Raw genomic sequence first — 21,390 nt, forward strand, 5'->3', positions numbered from 1 at the left:
CTTGATTTTGGAATGTTCTGGTTCTAGTTAGTATTATCTTCAGTGTTGCTCTATCAGATTCATTCCATTACAGTAACAGGGGCAAGTGTTGAGGGATGGGTTCACTGAAAAATGAAACAAAACATATTGTTCTTTGTTAATATCCCGTATATAACTTTACAAAATTTGCATAGCAATATTAAGGAGAGACTGAGATTTCATTTTTTTCTGGATATAACAAGGCAGTTATACTGTTGAAAAAGAAAATTTTAGGATAGTTCTTTGTTTCTCAAATGAAAAAAAAATTGTTCCCATAGAAACATTACTAATATTTTGTAATAATATGAGTTGACCTTATTAGATGTCTTTAAAAATGTTAATTAGATTTTAAGTGAACCCTGTGAATCCCAGGATACTCCTTTCCCATCACTGAAAATGTTCAAATCCAATGGGAAATAGCAATCCAGATTCTTCTCTGTAATTTTTCTTTTGTGTCTTTTGAATAGTTGACTCCACATTAACTATTAAAAGAGCAAATGCCCTTCATGATTTGCTGGACATTTTTCACTTTATGTAATAAAAGATTTACTGGGAAATAGCAACTTAACCAGTGGTGTTCTGGAAAACTGGCTCTCAAAGCCTTGATTTGCAGTGTTCGCTCATTCCTGTGGTGTAAATACTTCCAGCTGGGCTGATTTTAAACTCTCGAGGCAACATCACTCATCTGGAGTTGGGAAGAGATGCAGACACTCAGTTTATCAATTTGGGCTCTAACGTGCCATCCCAAACACAGTGTTTCACCATCATAATAATCATCCTCAATAAGACAGAGCTCTGATTCCCCACATTATACTGGACCCTTTGGGAAAAGAGCATAAGCCTTGAGCCCCGCCCTTTATTGGTTTATACCCAAGGATACATGAATTGTTAAGTAAATGGCACTATATACCCAGGGCCAAATGAGAATGGGTTGTAGGAGTTTAGAAGGAAGAAATAACTCCTGGTTGCTAGCATCAGGGGAGGTTTCACAGAAGAAGGATTTATGCTTGGTCTTGAAGAGCAAAATCCTAATAAATAGGGAGGGGAAAGCAGAACATGGATACAGTGTATATAGTTGTTGGCTGCATGAAGTCCTGCAGGTTAGGGTGTGGAAGGGACGTGTGTTTGTGTGTGTGTAAGTCTGTGTATGTGTATTTACAAAAGGTAAGGATTTCTCTTTCTAAAAATTTTGCAAGAGTCCAAAATATAAACATCTACGCATTGTTCTTGGAAGGGATTATGAGGATCTATTTAAACCGCCCACCAGTTTATCACCACCACAAGGAAGGGTAGATACCCTCAGTTAGCAAAGTAAGTGGAAAAGAAATAAGGCAGAGTTTAAAGTCTGTAGTTTGTTAGCCTGTACTCTGATGAAACATCAAAAAAATTGGTAAGTATGTGGTGGGATCAGCAATTTGAACTTCAGGTGCATCCATTTTTCCTTCTCTTGTACTCAAATAACTCTTCAGGTTATGTGCAAAATTTAGAAACTGAGCAAACGACGTTCTTTTTCAAAAAAAATTATTCCCTAAGCAAAGTAAATTTTCCCCATATCTAAGGGTCAAAGCAAATGACATCTGTCTTTAGCAGCTGAAAATTAGTAAGAGCATCAGTAGTGTCTAGGTGTATTATTTTAGGAGGCGGTGTGAAAGAAGGGGCAGAGAGAGAGAAAAAACTAGAGTCTAGACCACTCAACTCTGAATTGATGTAGTGTGGACTTAAATACAAATATTCATGCCTTCATATGCTTTTTCAGGAAGATTAAGGTCTTGTCCTAGAATTCCTCAAAAAACTTTCACTTTTTCATTACAGTTTTGGAACTTTTATTGCTTTTGTCGTCTAGCTGTGACTATCACAAATGGTTACCTAATAAGAATTACATTGTCAGTTTATATATATGATTTATTTTATGTATTTGTACTGTATATTTATGTGGTGCATAACTTTCAAAATCTAGCCCACTTTCTATTGAGAGTCTCTAGAATGTGTAAGAAAAGAATCACACAGGAGGAGCAAATCCTTTCTTGATAAAAATAGCTGTCCTGTTTGTTATCTGAATGTGCCTTTCTCTTCAGATATGCCATTTGTTACTCTGACCTTCTGGTGACTTCCGAGACAGCTTTGTTTATAAAGAATGTAATAATCCTGGCTTGTTTATGAAAAAAAAAAAGAAAGAAAGAAAGGAAAAACAACCTTGTAATTGCTATGGCTCAAGAATAAATACATAAGAGAAATATGAGCAAATATCTTCATAGTATCTATTTATTTGGCTTTTTATCTAGATTTTTAAAGAATTTTTTTTCTACTTATTTAATTTTGAAATATATTCATCCCCCTACCACTATGACTCAGTATTATTTACATCTGGTAAATGATAATTAAGACCAAAACTTTAAATATGTCTTCCATATATTGTATGGAATTTCTTATAGAAACCCCTCTAATAAATTTATGAAAGGATCTCACATGCTTTTTTTTTTTTCCTTTCTTACAGGGAAGATCAAGAAGAGACTTCTGCAATTCGAGTTGGTTTTATCACATACAACAAAGTTCTCCATTTCTTTAATGTAAAGAGTAATCTGGCCCAGCCTCAGATGATGGTGGTGACTGATGTTGGCGAGGTCTTTGTTCCTTTGCTGGATGGGTTCCTTGTCAACTATCAAGAATCTCAATCTGTGATTCACAAGTAAATATCAAGTACTTTATAATTTAGAAATTATAACAGAAATTTACAAATCTGTTGTCTGTTTTTTAATGTTTTGATTCAATTACAATAGATTGTTTTGTCATTAACAAGGGGGGGGGTCTAACACATAATAGAAGTCTATTATTTATGTTAGTTCTGTCTGTTTTTTAATGTAAACAAGTATCTAAAAGGAATATTGGACGTTCCCACTGTGGTGCAGTGGGTTAAGAATCTGACTGCAGCTAGTTGCTGTGGAAGTGCAGGTTTGATCCCCAGCCTGGCTCAGTGGGTTAAAGGATCTGGCATTGCACAGCTGCAGCTCAGGTTGTAGTTGCAGCTCGGATTCACTCCCTGGCCAGGGAATTTCCATATGCCTTGGGTGTGGCCATAAAAAATAAAAAAATTAATTGATAGATTGATTTTAAAAAGGAGGAATTTTTTTAATACTCATATTCAACCCTACCAGGCCCTTCTCTTTGCTAGAAAGGCAATGCAAAGGAGTTATTTCCTGCATGTGGATGAGAGTATCCAGTGATGATATAGCCATTATTCCAAGAATTGATAGTCTGAAAGATCAGGAATGTAGTAAATAGAAAAACAAATGTAAACAGTGTGATTTTTTAAATGTTCCACCAAATCATGGATTATGGTGCCAAACCGTGCCAGGATATCATTTCCTGAGGAATGACCTGTGAAATTTGCCCACAGGTGTTCCATGTAAAATAAATACCTATGTATTTAGCCCTGTAGTGTTTGTAATTTATTTCTTGATATTTATTACAAATATGTAAAATATCTAAAACCTTTGCTCATTCATTTCTTGTAGTCTGTTGGACCAGATTCCAGAGATGTTTGCAGACTCTAATGAAAATGAGACTGTCTTTGCTCCTATCATCCAGGCTGGCATGGAAGCCCTAAAGGTGAGAGGAAGCCAATTTTAATTGCTGGTAAATAAATTTTAGACACACACACACACACACAAAGTTTCATCCATGAGAGAGAATACAGCCTTCATTAAAACATGCAGGTTGTTAGAGGCTGTTCAGTACTTCCCTGCAAATCTCAGGAGGAAATGGCCCAAACCACAGATTGCTCCCAGCGTTTACATTCCAGTACCATTAGCATCCAAGCAACTGATGCTGTCAGGGTTTCCAGTTTAGCTCCTCCCTTTGTCTTTTACATGAACTTTATATCATCTATCTTAAAATTATTTCAACAATATCTGAACTACCAGATATGACGAGAAAAATCCCCATCTCTCTTCTTCCTCGGGTTTTATAAACATGTGAGGGCAAGGTGGTGACAGTCAGCGACAGAAGCCAATGCCCTCCGGGAGCCTTGCAGAGTGCCAGAAGCAGACCTGTCTTTGGTTGGGAAGCTGAGCCCAAACACCTCTGGTCATTTTCTTTTCTTTTCTTTCTTTTTAAATTTTATGGCAGCATTCGTGGTTTATGGAAGTTCCCAGCTAGGGACTGAATCCAAGCCACAGCTTCAACTTCCTCCACAGCTGCAGCAATGCTGGATCCTTTAACCCACTGTGCTGGGCAAGGGATTGAATCCACCCTTCTGCAGTGACCAGAGCCTCTGCAGTTGGATTCTTAACCCACTGTGCTGCAGCAGGGACTCCAACTCTGATCATTTCATAGTAATAAAGACAGCAATCTGAGGAAGGCAAAAATGGTTAAAAAGTTCTTACTCTTAATTGTTATTACCTTAGCACAAGAGTCAGTCTTTGGCCTAGACAGCTAGTTCCTAAAATTTATTTTTAAATTTTATTATTAAGGTTACATTTAAACTAATTTTTAAAATAAAATGCCTAGCAATAATAACAGACAGCAATAACAGCACTTCAGAATTGAGTTTATGAAGTGCCACATAAATTTTGTGTCCACACGCTATAGTCTGATTCCATACAGTGATTCTTGCCTGAGTTTTTTGACCTTCAGAGTGTTCATTCATAGGATCAGAGACTTGTAGATGTCCTTTGAAAAGCCTCAAAGTATATTAATTCAATGTAAAATTAAAGACAAATTTTACATCGGAAAGCAATTTGGAAATGTTCAGTTTTATCCCGTGAAAGCCATCAGTGACATTGTTTGGGGTACAGAAAGTCTTGGGAATTCCTATTTTATTTCACATTGTTTAGAGCCAATATTGTCTGTTTCAATTTGAAAGAGTTTTGCCATTGTTCTCTTTTCCAATAAGGTGTCTAGAAATCCATATGTAAAATTTCCTGATATGCGATGTGTTATCCATGACGCTACAAGTCTTTCTACTCTGAGAAGTTAATCCTGGGAGTAAAATTACATTCACATACTGATGCCTGAGAGGAAAGATGAGTGGATATTCCTAAGCCAATCAATCAGCAGACAGTAAAGTGGGAAGGAGAGCATGGGTATGGCTTCAAGTGGATCTGAGTCCAGAATCCCAGCCCAGCCCCATATATCGTGTCTTAATAAGTACTGTCTTATTACAATAGGCTCCACACTGGCAGTTCAGGGAAGATCTAGAGGCTGCTTAGCAGCCTTGGAAAAAATAACATATAAAGCAAATTCGTGTACATGCATTCCTCCTGTCTAAAGTGTGTGTTACATATGACACATGACTGAAACACCGCTGTGTTCTCAGTAATGTTCTCCAAGGTTGCTCAGCACCAGGATGACTGTGGCTGTCAGTCCTCTCAGCTGCTGGTGATCTGCTGGAGGCCAATTATTTCGGCCAATCTGCTTTCATGTCTTTTCATGTTATTTTCTGTTAAGCTTGCAATTTCAGTGTTAGAGTAACATAGACTTTTAGGCTGATGTTTAAAGATGAGAACGGGCGTTCCCATTGTGCCTCAGCAGTAATGAACCCAACTAGTATCCATTAGGATGTGGGTTTGATCCCTGGCCTTGCTCAGTGGGTTAAGGATCTGGCATTGCCGGGAGCTACGGCGTAGGTCGCAGATATGGCTTGACTCCTAGTCTGTGAACTTCCATATGCCACAAGTGTAGCCCTAAAAAGCAAAAAAAAAAAAAAAAAGAGAGAGAGAGAGAGAAAAGAAACCAGTATGTAAATATAATCAGAATAACTTTACAAATGTCAAAGTTAATAAGTAGCATTGTTCTTACAGAGTGGAATTAACTCCCTTTAGAGAGGGTAAAAACCGTCTTTATCTAAAGATAAGGAGCTGCCTTTACGAAATGCCGCTGTTGGACATGATGTCAGTGGATTCCTCTCCTGGGCCTGCAGGCAGCCTGTTCTCCCAGAGCCAGACTTCATTCAGACCCCACTGCTGCAGAAGGGTGGGAAGGGCAGTCACTCCCCCACTAACGAGTCATGTGTCATATGGTAAAGCGTGCTGCTTTTTAAAAAATGCAGATTTCTGGCCCCACTTCCAGAGATCCTGATTCGTCAGCTTCCTAATTTGTTCTGCAGATTATCAGAATTACCAGAATATTATGGTATTTGGGAACCCCAGCCTAAAAAAATTTTTATTCATTATGCAATCTCTAAGAACAGCCTCACCTTAAGTTAAAAGAAAATTGCACACCTGATCAGTACAACTTCCCATGTTACACCTGCACTAAGAATGCTTTCATGTAACCATGGTTTAACATCTTAGCCTAAGCTTTTAATTAATGGTTACATTAAAAAAATGACACTGTGAAGAAAGTTTCTTTCTTGGGAGTTCCCATGCTTCGCAGGTGTGAAGTATCCATCAGGATATGGATTTGATCCCTGGCCCCACTCAATGGGTTAAGGATCCCGCCACTGCCGTGAGCTGCAGTGTGGGTCGCAGGGGCAGCTCAGATCCTCCATTGTTGTGGCTGTGACGTAGGTGGCAGCTGTAGCTCCAATTCTACCTCTAACCCCCAAGCCTGGGAACTTAACATGTGTCCACAGGTGAGGCCCTAAAAAGAAAAAAAAAATCTGCAGAAGCAAAAAAAATTTTTTTTCTTTCTTGTTTAGAACATTAAGTGGAGACATTGTTGCATGATTCAGTCTCTTACAAGCAGAAAGATTCACTAGCTGGTTTCCTAGAGTCAGTTGCTATACACAATCTAACTCATGTTTCTTTTAGCCTTAACTACCAAGAAAGATACTAATACTATTTAGGGTAGCTTTTCTAACAGAGTTGTTTCTTTTCCTTGACCTTTTTTTTTTTTTTCCTTCTCCATGAATTTTTATTACATTTATAGTTGTACAATGATCATCACAACCCAATTTTATAGCATTTCCATCCCAAACCCCTGGCCCATCCCCCTACCCCCCAACCTGTCTCCCTTGGAAACTAAGTTTTTCAAAAGTATGTCTTTTCCTTGATCTTCCAACTGATTTCTAGTTCTTTACATTTGCCTTAGTGATTCTATTGTATATGTGCCTTTAATCATCTGTTTCCTCAAAACTTTTTAATAAATAGATTGTTGTAAATAACACATTAAAAAAAAGTGTCTCCTGAATTTTCCAGGAAGATTCTGGATGATTATAATTTATTGTGTAAGAGCACAAACTGCAGCAGTGCAGTTGTCACTTGCTTGTAGTTTACACTTTCTGCTTTATAGCAGCTTCATCAGGTTTGGGTGAAGGAAAAAAAAATTCCAAATAGGATAAAAGTATGTGTGTGAGTAAATGCCTGAGGTGTATATGATAGCATACCTGCCTCCGACACATATTATCTCATCATCTTTTCAGGTCCCATGTTGGTAAAAATCAGACTAAAATTTGTGTAACTTATAGACAAGGGTATTAAAATTCTTAAGTCATTATTAGGCTAGGAGGTAAAATTTTTGAAAATTATCAGGGTCCTATCTAAATATTGATCCATTCATTCTCTTGTTCTTTCAGTCAGCAAAGCTTGATGCAATGCCAGTGTTTGGTAAGGCAGTGTAAGCACTGCTGTCCCTGCTTTAAGTTGCTTACAGCATTTAAAGATGTATCTGTAACACAAGATGTGTTTATTGCTTCTATTCCCAAAAAAGTGGGGGAGGAGAACAAAGAGTAACTTTGGAAATTCCAGAACTGCAGCAGCTTAGTTGAATAGCCCAGGGTATTCTGCACCAGAGGCCAGGGGTGAGAGCCTCACCCTCTGTGGACAGGGAGGAGAAACTGAAAGAACATCAAAGTGCAGTGTTTCCAATTTGTGTCCAAGTGGAGACTGTTTTAGGGCTGGACTCTCCCATTTGAATTATAGCTTTATTTTCTATCAGATAGATGCCAAGTAAAATCTATATATCATTGGTTGTAATAAACTTTTTGAAGCAGAGAGTAGACCCAAACTAACACAAAACATGTGCTAATTTGTCACAAAGATAAAGAGGGACTGTCTGGAAAGTTCTAATGCATACTTTCTCCAAAGTCCTTGAGCTTTCCAACTAAAGTCTTCGATTGAGTATTTTCTGTTGTGCCTGCTTCCATGTCCAGAGCATCTTGTACCCTAAATGTCCTTTTTTCACATAGCCTTTCAAAATCCGACACTCATAACTTAACTATATGCAAATTTCCGGCATTGTTTTTTAACTTGGCCTCAAAACAGTTTTCTGAGTGGGCCCTTACTCGCCGCCTCCCCACCTCTGTATAAAACTAGTTAAAGAGAGTTTGGCAAAATGTTGGAGGGAAATAGCCTTTAGTGGTTATGCTTCAAATATATCATTAGGTGGGGGCAATTTATCTTTCACTTTAAATGCTTAAATTTGGTTTCAAGGTGATGCATCACGACATTCTTTCCACAAAATTTATGGACCAGCTACAGACTGAAAGGCACTAGACTGAGTGGAGCTTGGAGACACACACTGTAGAAAAATCAAGGTCTGTCTTTTTCATGGAGCCTCTGATCCATGGAAGACAGTAGGTATAACACCTTGATGAAGACATCAAGGTGTAACAGTGTCATTAATTCTGGAATAGTCTGAGCTACAGAGCAGAGTGGGGACATAGGGGTAGAGGCGAGCAGCTCTACTGAGGGTGACAACAACGTGTCTCTGAGGAAAGGACGTTGGAGCTGAATTTTCAACAGTGGATTTTCCAGGCCAGCCTTTTGCAACCTGTTTTCCCTCATAAGAATGACGTGTCATTCATCGAAACCCATGTGGCGCACTCATGTGGGCACAATCAGATTTCAGGAAAAACATAACAAATATCGTAGGGAAATAAAACATATAATACCATAGGAGCTCTTTGTATTATTGCTACTTATAACAGATTTTATAAGGATGTGATTAATGAAATTAAAAATCTGAAATTAATAGCCATTATATAAGGCTATCTTACATTAATAGCCTCTTTATTTTTTTTTATCTGGTGCTTTTTTTTTCCTTCAGCATTTTATTCCATAGATAATATAACTAGACAATTATGTGGGTTTCGTTATGATGAACACCATGCCCTAGGTCATTGAATTCCCTCAGTAATACTTTATGTAGTTACTCTTTTTCCTACATCATATAACTGGGTAACTGAGGCTTGGGTGAAATAATCTGCCCAGAGTTACTCATCTAATACAATAGCTGGGATTTTAACCCATGCAGATGGGAATTAGGACCTGTGCTCTTAACTACTGTAGTATAAAATTACAATACTTCTGGAGTTCCCTCATGGTTGAATGGATTAAAGATCTGGTGGTGTTGCTGCTGTGGCTCTGGTTACAGCTGTGGTGCAGGTTCATTCCCTGGCCCCAGGGAACCTCCACATACTGTGAGCATGTCCAAAAAACGAAAAAAAAAAGTACAATATTTCTATGAGTAGGGAATATCTAATCAGAAGAATTTTTGACAGTGTATTAGGGGAATTGGATAGGCTAGGTAAGAAAAGTCAAGGAGAAGACAGGCTTTTTAAAAAAGTTGTATACCTTTTTTGCTACTTGAGTTAAACAAGTACTTTGGTGATAGTAAAAATGATAGAAATGAAAAAACTCAGTTATAGAGTTTCAAAAAATTTAACGTGTTATTATCAGTATTATAGGAAATTTTACTTGGGTTTGGTCTTTGGAACTTCTGTCTTGATTGAGAGCCTCTTACTTCTGTGCAGTGTGTATACACATGGAGAGCCACTGCCCATGCTCTTCATTCAGCCCTGCTTTCCTTCTGATTAATGCCGTATCTGTCAGTACTTTGCAGTAGACGACTCGGGCAGTAGTAAAACCGCTGCACACAACTGGCCACACGGCAAAGAGGAGACATGGCATGGGTAACATACCCTTCCCAGGGTGTCAGCTGTGACCCCCACCTCTGGGACCCACTCTACAAAAGCATATTGAAATGTCACTCTGCGAGACACATGAGGACAGGGCTCACCTTGAACTCCCTTCATTTGCTTTTTAAGGAAGTTATAAACCCAGGTACCTTATTATTAGTAGCAAACGACTTCACAGCATATCTTACAGGTCATCCAGGCACACCAGTGTGTGCCACTAAACCTAGTCTTTGCAAACGACAGCTCCAGGCCAAGGAATATGAGAGATGGAGTCTAGGCAGAGGGAACAGAACGTGCAAAGATACAGAGGCATGTAAAGCATGTGGTGCAGTCCAGAAAAGCAAGAAGCTCATGTGGCTGAAACTTGAGGTTCAGGGGATGGCAGGGGTGAGAAAATGTTGGAGGTTAGACTGGGCAGACAGATTGAGACTGAACTCCAAAAGCTTGACACTGTTGTTTATAGGCTAGGTGACCTGGGGCAAATTGGATGAGCCTTGGTTTTCCTATCCTTAACATGCAATTATTCACCATGTTGTGAGTACTAAAAAGAAAGGTGTGCAAAAGGCCTGGTGTTGACCTGCACACAGTGTATGTGGGTAGCCTTCCCACTCCCACCCAGATAAAGAAGTGTGGACCTTGCACTCTAACTTATAGTGGAAAGCCTTCAGGAGTCTTAAGGAGAAAAGTCCCATATGTGTTCAGTGGCCTTTATTTCAAAGACAGCATTTCTGGCAGCAGTGTGCCTAGGTGGTTTGGAGAAAGGCAAGATTTTGGAGGGGGCAATATATTGGCTTATTTAATTCCAGTAGATTTTGATTGGTAGGTTACTTCTCAATTTTAATTGGTAGTAATAGATCCTTAAATAAAATTAAAAAAAATTTTTTTATGGCTGCACATGTGGCATATGGAAGTTTCCAGGCAGAGGATTGGGAATTCAAGCCCACACCATAGCTGCAGCAACTCTGGATCCTTTAACTCAACATGCCAGGTCGTAGATCAAACCCACGCCTTCACAGCGACTGGAGCCACTGTTGTCAGCTTCTTAACCCACGGCACCACAGTGAGGACTCCAGATTTTAAATATTTTTAATACTGAATGAGCTTTCATGGAACCTACTAGGTCTTTTTGTTGTCTCCCAGGGCTATAGGTACATGATCATAGTATAATCTGGATCCCATATTTTTTTCTTTTTGTCATCCTGCATGAGAGCTGGTTCCTTGTGTCTACCGTTGCCACAACACCACTGCATTCCTGTGCACTCTTCCTTGAAATACGACTTCAGGTTCAATGTGTGTTTACTAAGGCTTCTACTGCATCATGAGCCTGGAGTCCTATCGTTTACTTTTGCATCAAGGGATTCATCTGGTCCTGAAAGACTACTATTGGATAAATGAGAAAGTATTTTCCCTTTGACACATCATACTAATAGGTTTTAAAGCATCATACTACATCGAAATATTGGCTCTTGCATTTACAACTTGTGTGACTTTAGGCAAATCAGTTACCCTCTCTGAGCCTCAGTTTCCTAATCTATATAAGGCACAAGGTTATTATAAGGATTAAATGAAATGTATACAGTGCTTGGCTCCTCGAAAGTACTTTTATTTTTCTGAGTCCTTAAAAATTAAGCTTTCCTACCCAAGACTTTTATTTATTTACTTATTTACAAGTTTTATTTTATTTTGTTTTGTTTTTAGGCGGCTGACTGTCCCGGGAAGCTCTTCATCTTCCATTCCTCCCTGCCAACTGCGGAAGCGCCAGGGAAGCTCAAAAACAGAGATGACAAAAAATTGATTAATACAGACAAAGAGAAGGTATTTGTAAACAGCTGCCCTTTGAAGTGTTCATGTGTCAGTACTTAAAAGGGAGTAAAGAAAGAGGGAATGTGTGCTTTGGGTAGGAAAAATGGGGAAGCTGCATGTAATGTATAAATTCAGAGCACTGTTTTGTAGGGAGATTTTAAATTACAAATAATTTAGGAAATTGTATATTCCTAGAGAAACTGATGTCTGAAAAATACCTATATCAAGATATGGTCTCAGACTTTTTTCCTATATAATCTGTGTAAAAGATTGAGTGATAAGACTACTACAGAAATGGAAGAAATGGGAAATGCAGAAGAAAGATCAAGAGAGAGAAAGGAGTGGACTGCGTGGTAGGACAGTAGTCCTGAGCCATGAAGTAGCGGTGCTTGGGGCTCAAAATACCCTTTGCTCAAACCTCTGGCAGTGTAGCCACCTGGACACGTCAGGGGGAAGGATGGATCCTGAGGAGGGCATCCAGCCGCGGCCCCTGTGACACCAGACGAGTGGCCACATCTTGGTCTGTGAAGGGAGCAGCATCGGGTTCATTAGATACAGTTGTCAGAAGATCCAATAAAATGCGTGCATGCCTGTACCTCACTGGGCACCTGCCTGGCACCCACCGGGTGCTCCTCAGTGGCTGCCGCAACGGTGGTTACCATGGTTTGCTGCTTCAACCCAGTGCACTTAACTGGGAAAAAAAAAAAAAAAAAAAGTTCTCATTTTAAAAATTCAGTACGAATTCAACAGAAATGAAAATCAGAAACCAGAAACATTATGTGATTTTCTTATTCCCTTTGTGCCCCTTTGTCTTCAGATACTTTTCCAGCCTCAGACAAATGTCTATGACTCACTGGCCAAGGACTGTGTGGCTCACGGCTGCTGTGTGACACTCTTCCTCTTCCCCAGTCAGTACGTGGACGTGGCCTCTTTGGGTCTCGTGCCGCAGCTCACGGGAGGAACCCTCTACAAATACAACAATTTCCAGGTAAAGGCCCGCAATTGGGTCGCCTTGGGTTTGCCAGGGCCAGATTCCTTGCGGTGTTTAGGTCGTTGGTTGAGAAAGCTGCGCCCCCTTGTGGGCGACTGACAAATGTACATTCTAGAGCCGATGGAAAAGGGTAAGCAATTGCTTTCCTGCTGTTGGCAAGGGATTGAGCTCGTACAGCCTCAGAGCTGAATGTGTCAGCATCCACGTTGGGGAGGGAGTATATTTTATATAAAAATTTTATATTTTATATTAACTATATTTTAGAGATTGTTTTTTAAAATGACCATATTTGTTTTATAAATTGTTATGGTTTGGGGGTTCAATTCATTATATGCCCTCTCGTCCAAGCCTGAACCGAGAGTCAAGAGATGATCAGAATGTCAGCACTAGAATGGACCTGGGTCTGTGGAGAAGTGGACTTGCTAGTGCTTTTCTCCTCAATGAGACAGACCTATACACCTAGGTACAGGGTGTGTATGGAGACAAGCTTCTCATGTGGACCCTTAAAAGCTACCAAGTGGAAGCCCAGGAAATGGGTGCCTCCTACAGGCAGGCTACCTTCCCACAAAGAGGATGCAGAAGAGACTGAGCTATGCCCATTCAGTTCCTTTTCCCAAACTTAAGATCAATTAAATCATCTGCCCTCACCTGAGGAAACGGGAAGGGGAGTTCCCTCTCATTGTTTGTATCTCCCCATGGGAACATGGAGTGGGAACCAGTGTTCCCCCAACATAAATGACAAATGTTTATCATCATCTGTTTTTGTTTTAATAAATAACAATTTTTTAATCACTTAGCTATATATTTACATTGCAAACTAGCTAAGGGGTTTGATAAGACCAAAGACTACACATGAAATGACCTTGAAAAGACTTTAAGAACCCTTTCTAAGATTTCTGGATAAAGTAAGATTTAATCACAATTAGAAAAAAAAAAAAAAGAATTGTTAGTGTTTTACTGCCACCTAGTGGGTATGATCATACTTTATTTTTTAGGTGCACTTGGACAGCCAACAATTTCTGAACGACCTCAGAAATGACATTGAGAAAAAAATAGGATTTGATGCTATTATGAGGGTTCGTACCAGCACAGGTACTGTTCATTTATACTATTTTTCAGGTCTCTGTTGTAAAATTGTTTCCTTTTCAAAATAATAAAGAAAATATCAGTAAAATAAAGAGTAGCAAAATTCCCCTTTTTCTTTACCCTTAGGTTTCAGAGCCACTGACTTCTTTGGTGGCATTTTTATGAACAACACCACCGATGTAGAGATGGCAGCCATTGATTGTGACAAGGCAGTGACTGTAGAGTTCAAGCATGATGACAAACTCAGTGAAGACAGTGGAGCCTTAATCCAGGTGATTTGAAATTTAGCCCCATCTTTGCCTTTGTAGTGATCCGTGGGTAGACTCAGATACCTTCAATCAGGTTGGTCTAAATAAAGAAATTCAAGTCTGAGAGTTCCCATCGTGGCTCGGTGGTTAACAAACCTGACTGGTATCCATGAGGACACGGGTTTGATCCCTGGCCTTGCTCAGTGGGTTAAGAATCTGGCATTGCCGTGAGCTGTGGTGTAGGTCACAGACCTGGCTCGGATCCTGCGTTGCCGTGACTGTGGTCTAAGCCGGCAGCTACAGCTCCCACAGGACCCCTAGCCTGGGAACTTCCAAATGCCATGGATGAGGCCCTAGTAAAGACAAACAAGCAAACAAAAAAATTCAAGTCTATTTCTCCAAAGGCAGAAGTCACTAGATTAGAGCCCTCGGTGGTGTATCCTCCATTCTCAACTCCTATGTGCTATTTATATGAAGTAACCATTATATGTCTTTGCCTGAGAGCCCTGCAGGCTTGAGGCCTGAAGGTCAGGCAGGCATCAGTGCCCATTCACACACTGGTTTGCTGCACTCCTGCCCTGCGCTACACCCCATACTGAGCACAGGTTGTCATGTTAGAAGCAGGTGTCCATAGGATTTGGCTTTGTAGTAAAATAAAATTAACTAGAAGCCATGGAGACTTCAGATTAAAACAGGAGACCATTCTTTCTAATGGTCATGGTCTTGAAACAGGAGCATCACTCTCCAAGCAGGGAGCAAGCTCGGCCTCAGGTTGAGGAAGAACTCTTAACCAATGGTTATTTTTTTTAAATCACAGCTATTTGGGGGAATGGTTACTTGTTTGCATTCTTAAAATGTATGCATGTATCATTAGTATAAAACTTAAGTACATTAGCAAAGCTAGTTGTTTTTACCCAAAGTGAGCCTTGAGCAGGACTATGAGAACCTGAAGGTATTATTTCTGGATCTGAATCCCTGGTAATAAAATCTGAGAAAATGTAGGTTAGTTGTCGAAATGCAAACAGATGTTTGCATGTGAATAGCCCCTCTAAAATGGAAGTTTAAACCAGTGAAATGCTGCATGGAAACCCAGTGTATGTTTCCATGAGTGTTATTCCTCCCTTACGTGTTGTTGTTCAGTCTTCAGCAAGAATGGAAAAAACCCTGTGGGAAAGTTTTGAGGTCTTTTAGCCGTACACAATGTTCTGTAAATATCAGTAAGATCAGGCTAGCTTGGGTGACTATGTTAACCAGAAAAACGTGTGCCCTTGGCGTTGCCTCTGCAGTGTGCCGTGCTGTACACAACCGTGAGTGGTCAGAGGAGACTTCGGATTCACAATCTGGGCTTGAACTGCAGCTCCCAGTTAGCCGATCTCTATAAGAGCTGCGAGACAGACGCCCTTATCAACTTCTTCGCCAAATCAGGTAACACTTTGCTAGTCCTGGGGTGCAATATACCTTGAGGTCAGAAGGTCAGTACTTCGGATAAGCCTGTTGGTTAACCAGGTTAGTAGCTGACAGATCCTGTGGTGGCACAGCCTTTTGGTGGGCAAATTCCGAATTTATAAAAACAAAGCGTGGTTTGGCATTGGCTAATTTTACTCCACTATTTTGTTATGTATAGGTAGGGAAGTCATGGGGATGATAAATTCAATCTGAGTAAAGTTTAAAACCCTCTCTTTTGTGGCAAAGGGCCTTTAGCTTAAGATGACCAAAGTACTGTCATTATATATTTGCTGTAAAGAGAATTAATTATAAGAGTTTCTATTTTTCTGATATTAAAAGTTACTTAATAAAGATTTGTTTCTATTAAAAAAAAAAAAAAGCACAGGGTGAAGGAGAATAGGCCGCATGCTTAACTCTAGACTGATAAGGAGAGCACTGATTTAGGCCGTGCTATTCAATTTTGTTTGAAGTTTCTGTCCTGGGGGGACCGGGCTGAAACTGAGGAAGGCGACAGAGTCATTATGGTGGGTGGGCGCCCTCTGGCTTGTGGGGATAATGGAAGAAGATGGTCCCTCATGTGACACTGAGCTTGCTTATCCATACCAAGGTAATTAGGAAATGGTGGGGAGCCCCAGGTGGAGTTTTCTGGCTCCTGTTCTCTGTGAGTGGAGATCTGTTTCTAATATTCTGAGGAAAAATCTGGACCAGTTACCTGCCTTTGTTAAAGGGAGGTTATTGACCTCCATTGGCTAGACCAACATACTTGGTCAAGAAGAGAGCATTAGCAGATGACTTGAGCATTTTGAAATGCTCTTATTCCTTGCTGAGTGGTCTGCAGATAATAGCAATTTGTTCTTTTTTATTATTATTTGACGAGATCTATTTCTGAGCTAACTTTGATGCCCTTTTTATTGTTTTGTACAAATAGCTTTCAAAGCTGTTCTACACCAGCCCCTGAAGGTCATCCGGGAAATTCTAGTTAATCAGACCGCCCACATGTTGGCCTGTTACCGGAAGAATTGTGCCAGTCCATCCGCAGCCAGCCAGGTAAGCCATCTGCTGTGCTCAGGTGCTAAGGTGTTGTTCATTCACCATTCTGCTAGGAAAGGCTTATGATGTTCCTACCAGGCACTTAGATGTTGTAGAGTATACCATACAAATAAGAAGACTGAGAATCCCATTTCTGGGGACTGTGGTGTTTTTAGAGCCAACATTTAAAAACTTAGTGGCTTTGGAGTTCCCATCATGGCTCAGTGGTTAATGAACCCGACTAGTATCCATGAGGACGAGGGTTCAATCCCTGGCCTTGCTCAGTGGGTTAGGATCTGGCGTTGCAGTGAGCTGTGGTGTGGGTCACAGACACGGCTCAGATCCTGTGTGGCTGTGGCGTAGGCCAGCAGCTGCAACTCCAATTCGACTCCTCACCTGGAATATGCCACCTTTTTTAGGTGCAGCCCTAAAAAAAGACAAAAACAAAATAAAATCTTTGTGGCTTTACAAGACGCATGAAGCCCAAAATGTGTGTGTGTACATACTGAGCTGACAGTCATTACATTATATTTAAATAAAAGGATGTTGTACATAAGAAATGTCAGTATACAAGGGGTTCTCTTTTGCATATGAAGATGGATATTGCATTATGAAATGAAGGTGTTCAAATGTTTTTTAGACAAACAATTCAAGTTGACGTGAGCTAATGGCAGTAATGACTTCTTTATATTTTATAAACAAACACAATTTATAACTTTTGGAGTTCTTTATATTTAAAAGTTAATAAGTATGAAGAGTTTTGAAAGAATTTTCTCTGGCTACCATCTAGTCATTTGAAATTTTAGAAGATCCTTTAAATAAAACTGACCCTTGTAAAAACAAAAGACAAAACAAAAGGTAAACCTCACGTCCACATTTATTCTTGCATTTTTTCTCCTTTTCATATTTTTCCCTGTGTCAGTTGAAGCCAGATGCCGTTTTTCATCGTTGTGTATGGAATATTTGAGTATAGAATGTGGATTAAAAAGGAGACCATGAGCAACAGATGGGTAGAACTTTCTGGTTAATTCCCTGTCTCAGTGACTGCTGAGGGGACATCTGAAACCTCACCCCTCAGCAGTGACGACAGTGCAGATAACGTCTGGGGGCCCAATTCATAATCTGGTAAAGAGGGAAATTAGAAAAGACATAGTTATTAGCTTGGACTTTTTAAAAAAGTTCCTTTCTGTGCTGTCCAGAGTGATTAAAGCAGCCATCCTTCCTTTCATCTCCTGTTGATAATCATGAAAGCAACTCTTGAATCTGTAAAAGTCGTGCTCTTGATCATTCAGAGGATTTGCCACTTTCGTAAGTTCCAGTGCCAGCCCCACTTCAGAGCATGTGAGTTTCAGACAGAGCCCCAGGTGCACCTGGATGTCGTCCAGCCATGACCACTTCACACCCCAGGTTTACTATTTATTTTAGAGCTCGGGGAACACTACTCTGTCTCTGGAGTATCTTGTACTTCACAAGGATTTGTTGAAGAAGAACAGGTACTGTTAGTGCCCTTTCAGGAAGTTTACTTGCTAACATTAAAACAATTGGATTCAAAGACCTTAAGTTAAAAGCAAATCTGTTGCCTATTTAGGGGAAGAAATAAAACTTGTTGGTTCCTTCTGGCATAAAGGTAAAAGCTTTGCCTCTCCTGCCAAATCATCTGCTTACACCATGTAGTTTTTTTAGAGTAACATCATGCCACTAATTTTTTTTCCTGAAAGGCTGATAAAGATTATTCCTGTTCTTATGGAGACTTTTCTTTCTCCGTTTGCACATTTCAAGGGTTCCTTTAACCTAGGATTATCCATCATGGAGTGGGGAAAATGTAGAGATTAGAAAACTGTTGCTAACAATCATATATTAGGATATACCATTATTTAAAAACAGAGAGGCTGGACTTGGGGTTCTCCTCAGAGAATGTAACTTCAGATTTGATGGCCTTCCATAGTTCATTTCCAAGCAATCCTATCCATGGAGAAATTCTTAAAAGAATTCCACTGTTTTACTATGGAGCCCAAAGTTCCCTTGACCCAAGCAAGACAGTTAATGTGCTGCATACTTGGTTTATAGACACCGGACCTTAGGAGATCTGCTTTTACTGAATTGTCGGGGCAAGAGGAAGCACCGCTCCAGGGGTCATGGGATAGAGGTTGTGTTAAGACATATAACTAAAAACAACATGAAGACACCGTTTTAAGCGTTCATAAGCAACATCGATTTTTTAATTAATAACTCACTGTTCTGAACTTCAGTACATCATATGGGAGTACATTGACTTCAAAAGGCAAGTCACATGACCTTAACTGCAAAGTAGTACATTTTTTTTTTTTTCAATCACATCTGTTCCTTCAAAACCCAAAGGAGAGAAGAATTCTCCAAATTTAGTCAGAGTAGATTCATATGAATTTCCATTCTCTCCTAACTGGCACCTTTTCTCCTCAGGAATAATTTCATTATTCACGGAGAGGCACAGGGAGGTGGGGAAGTTTTAAGTTGTGATCTGTCGCCGTGTTTTCTTCCCCACCTCAAAAGCATTGACCTAGACCGTCTCCCTGTTTTCTTTCACTCTTCACTCCATTTATCTTCCTTATCCAATCTTTCCTTCTTACTTGCCTCCTCTGTTTTCCCCCACTGCCCTCTGTAATCCAGGCTCCTCTAATCAGACATCTTGGTCCGGATAGTGTCATCACGGCCAGGCTCGACTCTTTGTGGTATTTAGGACAATGGATTTCTAAGCTGTCTTAATAGGACCTGATTTAGTGAGAAGCAGCCAGTGAGAATTGCAAGATAATATTAAAACACTGTACACATGTGCTTCTCTGTGGAAATCTAAGAACATCTTAATCCACTACATGTAAGATGCCTCACTGGTAATTAGCCCAGGAGTAGCACTGAGGCTCCATGGCCCTGAGATATGACCATGATCTGTGTCCTACATCTTTGGATTGTGATTTTCCGTGGCTGAAAACATAATCCAACCCCAAATGTTATCAAATAAAAGTATTTTATGCTACGTAAGTGACATAAGTGAAAGACAAATACCCTGTGTTCTCACTTATATGTGGAATCTTAAGAAACAAAACACACAAACAAGCTTATGGATACTGAGAACAGATTGGTGGTTGCCAGAGGCATAGAGGGTGAGTGAAATGGGTGAAGGGGCTCAAGAGGTACAAACTTCCGCTTATAAATATGTCATGGAGATATAATGAGCAGCATGGCAGTTTTAGTTAATAATACTCTAGTGCATATTTGAAAGTTGTTAAGAGAGTAAATATTAAAAGTTCCTATTGGAGTTCCTGTCGTGGCTCAGCAGAAATGAATCTGACTGGTATCCGCAAGGACACAGGTTCGATCCCTGGCCTCACTCAGTGGGTTAAGGATCCGATATTGCCATGAGCTGTGGTGTACGTTGCAGATGAGGTTCAGATCGGCTGTGGCGTAGGCCAGAAGCTACAGCTCTGATTGGACCCCTAACCTGGGAACCTCCATATGCCATGGGTGCAGCCCTAAAAAGACAAAAAAAAAAAAAAGTTGTTATCGCAAGAAAAAAATCTGTAACTGTGTGGTGAAGGATGTTAACTAGATTTACTGCAATCATTTCACAATATATACAAATATTGAGTTATTATGTCATATACCATACCTGAAACTAATATAATGTTGAACATCACTTATACCTCAGTTTAAAGATAAAGAAAAATTCTATTCTAGGGAAAAGATTACAAGAAGTGTGTCCTACTCCTGTGAGGAAACATGCATTTATTTAACTGTCTTTGGTTCTTTGAGAGGGAAAATAAACTACAAAGCAGAAGTGTTCTGAAATATTTTTATCTGAACCAGTTAGAAAGTTCTATCTTACACCTTCCTGACTTAGTAGATCATGAGAAGAGACCTATGGTAAAGGGATTTATGTTGAGGAATAAATCCTAACAGAGCCCTGAGGGAAATTTTCTTTTCAGTGCAGATTCTGGTAAGTGTATATTCTTTTTCATCAAGACAGAAAGCTAAAAAGAATCACAAATTTAGAGATCAGGTATTTTGTTTGCAAATTATCATTATCTCCTCTATATGCTTTTCTTTTGGCTATTTCCTTGTCTGTTGATTTATAGTTAAACGGAGGGAATTAACATGGATCAGTTGATCTTGATTCTTAGCCATATTTATAAAATTGAGTTGGGAAGAAGCTTAAACATACAGGAAAATTATCTGTAATTCTACAAATGGCAAATTATTTGTAATTTTTTTTTAACCTCTCAAGTTGTGTTTCTAAAATTGCTGCATTATGTTATTTGTAGTGTCACCTTATAGTATGTACTTTGAGGCAGGTAGAATCAAGTCAGAATGAGGTCAGGTGAGCCAAAGTGAGGATGGAGAGAAGAGTATGGGTGGATTATAAAGGCAAAATAGAAAGAACTCATATACTAATTGAAGGTAAAGAAAAAAATGAAGTTAGGTAGTTCTAGTATCTAAAATAGGAAACATAAGGGGAAGAACATGTTTGTAGAATTGTAGGATTTTGATTTTTCCTGTTACCATTCAGTAGTGAAACACCTAATTCATGACGCATTTCCTGTTTAATTTCTTTCTTTTTGGGGTGCAGGTACAGCATATGGAAGTTCCCAGGCTAGGGGCTGAACTGGAGCTGTAGCTGCCAGCTTACACCACAGCCACAGCAATGCCAGATCTGAGCTGAGTCTGTGACCTACATCATATCTTGTGGCAACACGGGATCCTTAACCCACTGAGCGAGGCCAGGGATCAAACACATGTCCTCATGGATGCTACTTGGGTTTGTTTCCACTGAGCCACAACAGAACTCCTTCTATTTAATTTCTATCTATAGTATTGCAATTTCCTTATTATGGTTTATCTATATGACTATCACACAGTGTGGACTCTGCCTCATTCCTCTG

General features: G+C 39.7%; 1 protein-coding gene across 1 annotated transcript in view; it reads left to right on the plus strand.

Moving 5' to 3' along the window:
- Positions 1 to 21,390, plus strand: part of SEC24D (SEC24 homolog D, COPII coat complex component) — a 121,352-nt gene that overhangs the window by 87,868 nt on the left and 12,094 nt on the right. Inside the window, exons 12-19 of the mRNA XM_047799694.1 lie at positions 2,513 to 2,704; positions 3,531 to 3,624; positions 11,573 to 11,689; positions 12,495 to 12,665; positions 13,664 to 13,760; positions 13,881 to 14,026; positions 15,289 to 15,427; positions 16,377 to 16,495. Coding sequence (XP_047655650.1) covers positions 2,513 to 2,704; positions 3,531 to 3,624; positions 11,573 to 11,689; positions 12,495 to 12,665; positions 13,664 to 13,760; positions 13,881 to 14,026; positions 15,289 to 15,427; positions 16,377 to 16,495 — 1,075 coding nt within the window. The remainder of the gene's footprint in view (positions 1 to 2,512; positions 2,705 to 3,530; positions 3,625 to 11,572; positions 11,690 to 12,494; positions 12,666 to 13,663; positions 13,761 to 13,880; positions 14,027 to 15,288; positions 15,428 to 16,376; positions 16,496 to 21,390) is intronic.

This window comes from Phacochoerus africanus, chromosome 10 (genome assembly GCF_016906955.1).
Source record: "Phacochoerus africanus isolate WHEZ1 chromosome 10, ROS_Pafr_v1, whole genome shotgun sequence".
NCBI lineage: Eukaryota > Metazoa > Chordata > Mammalia > Artiodactyla > Suidae > Phacochoerus > Phacochoerus africanus.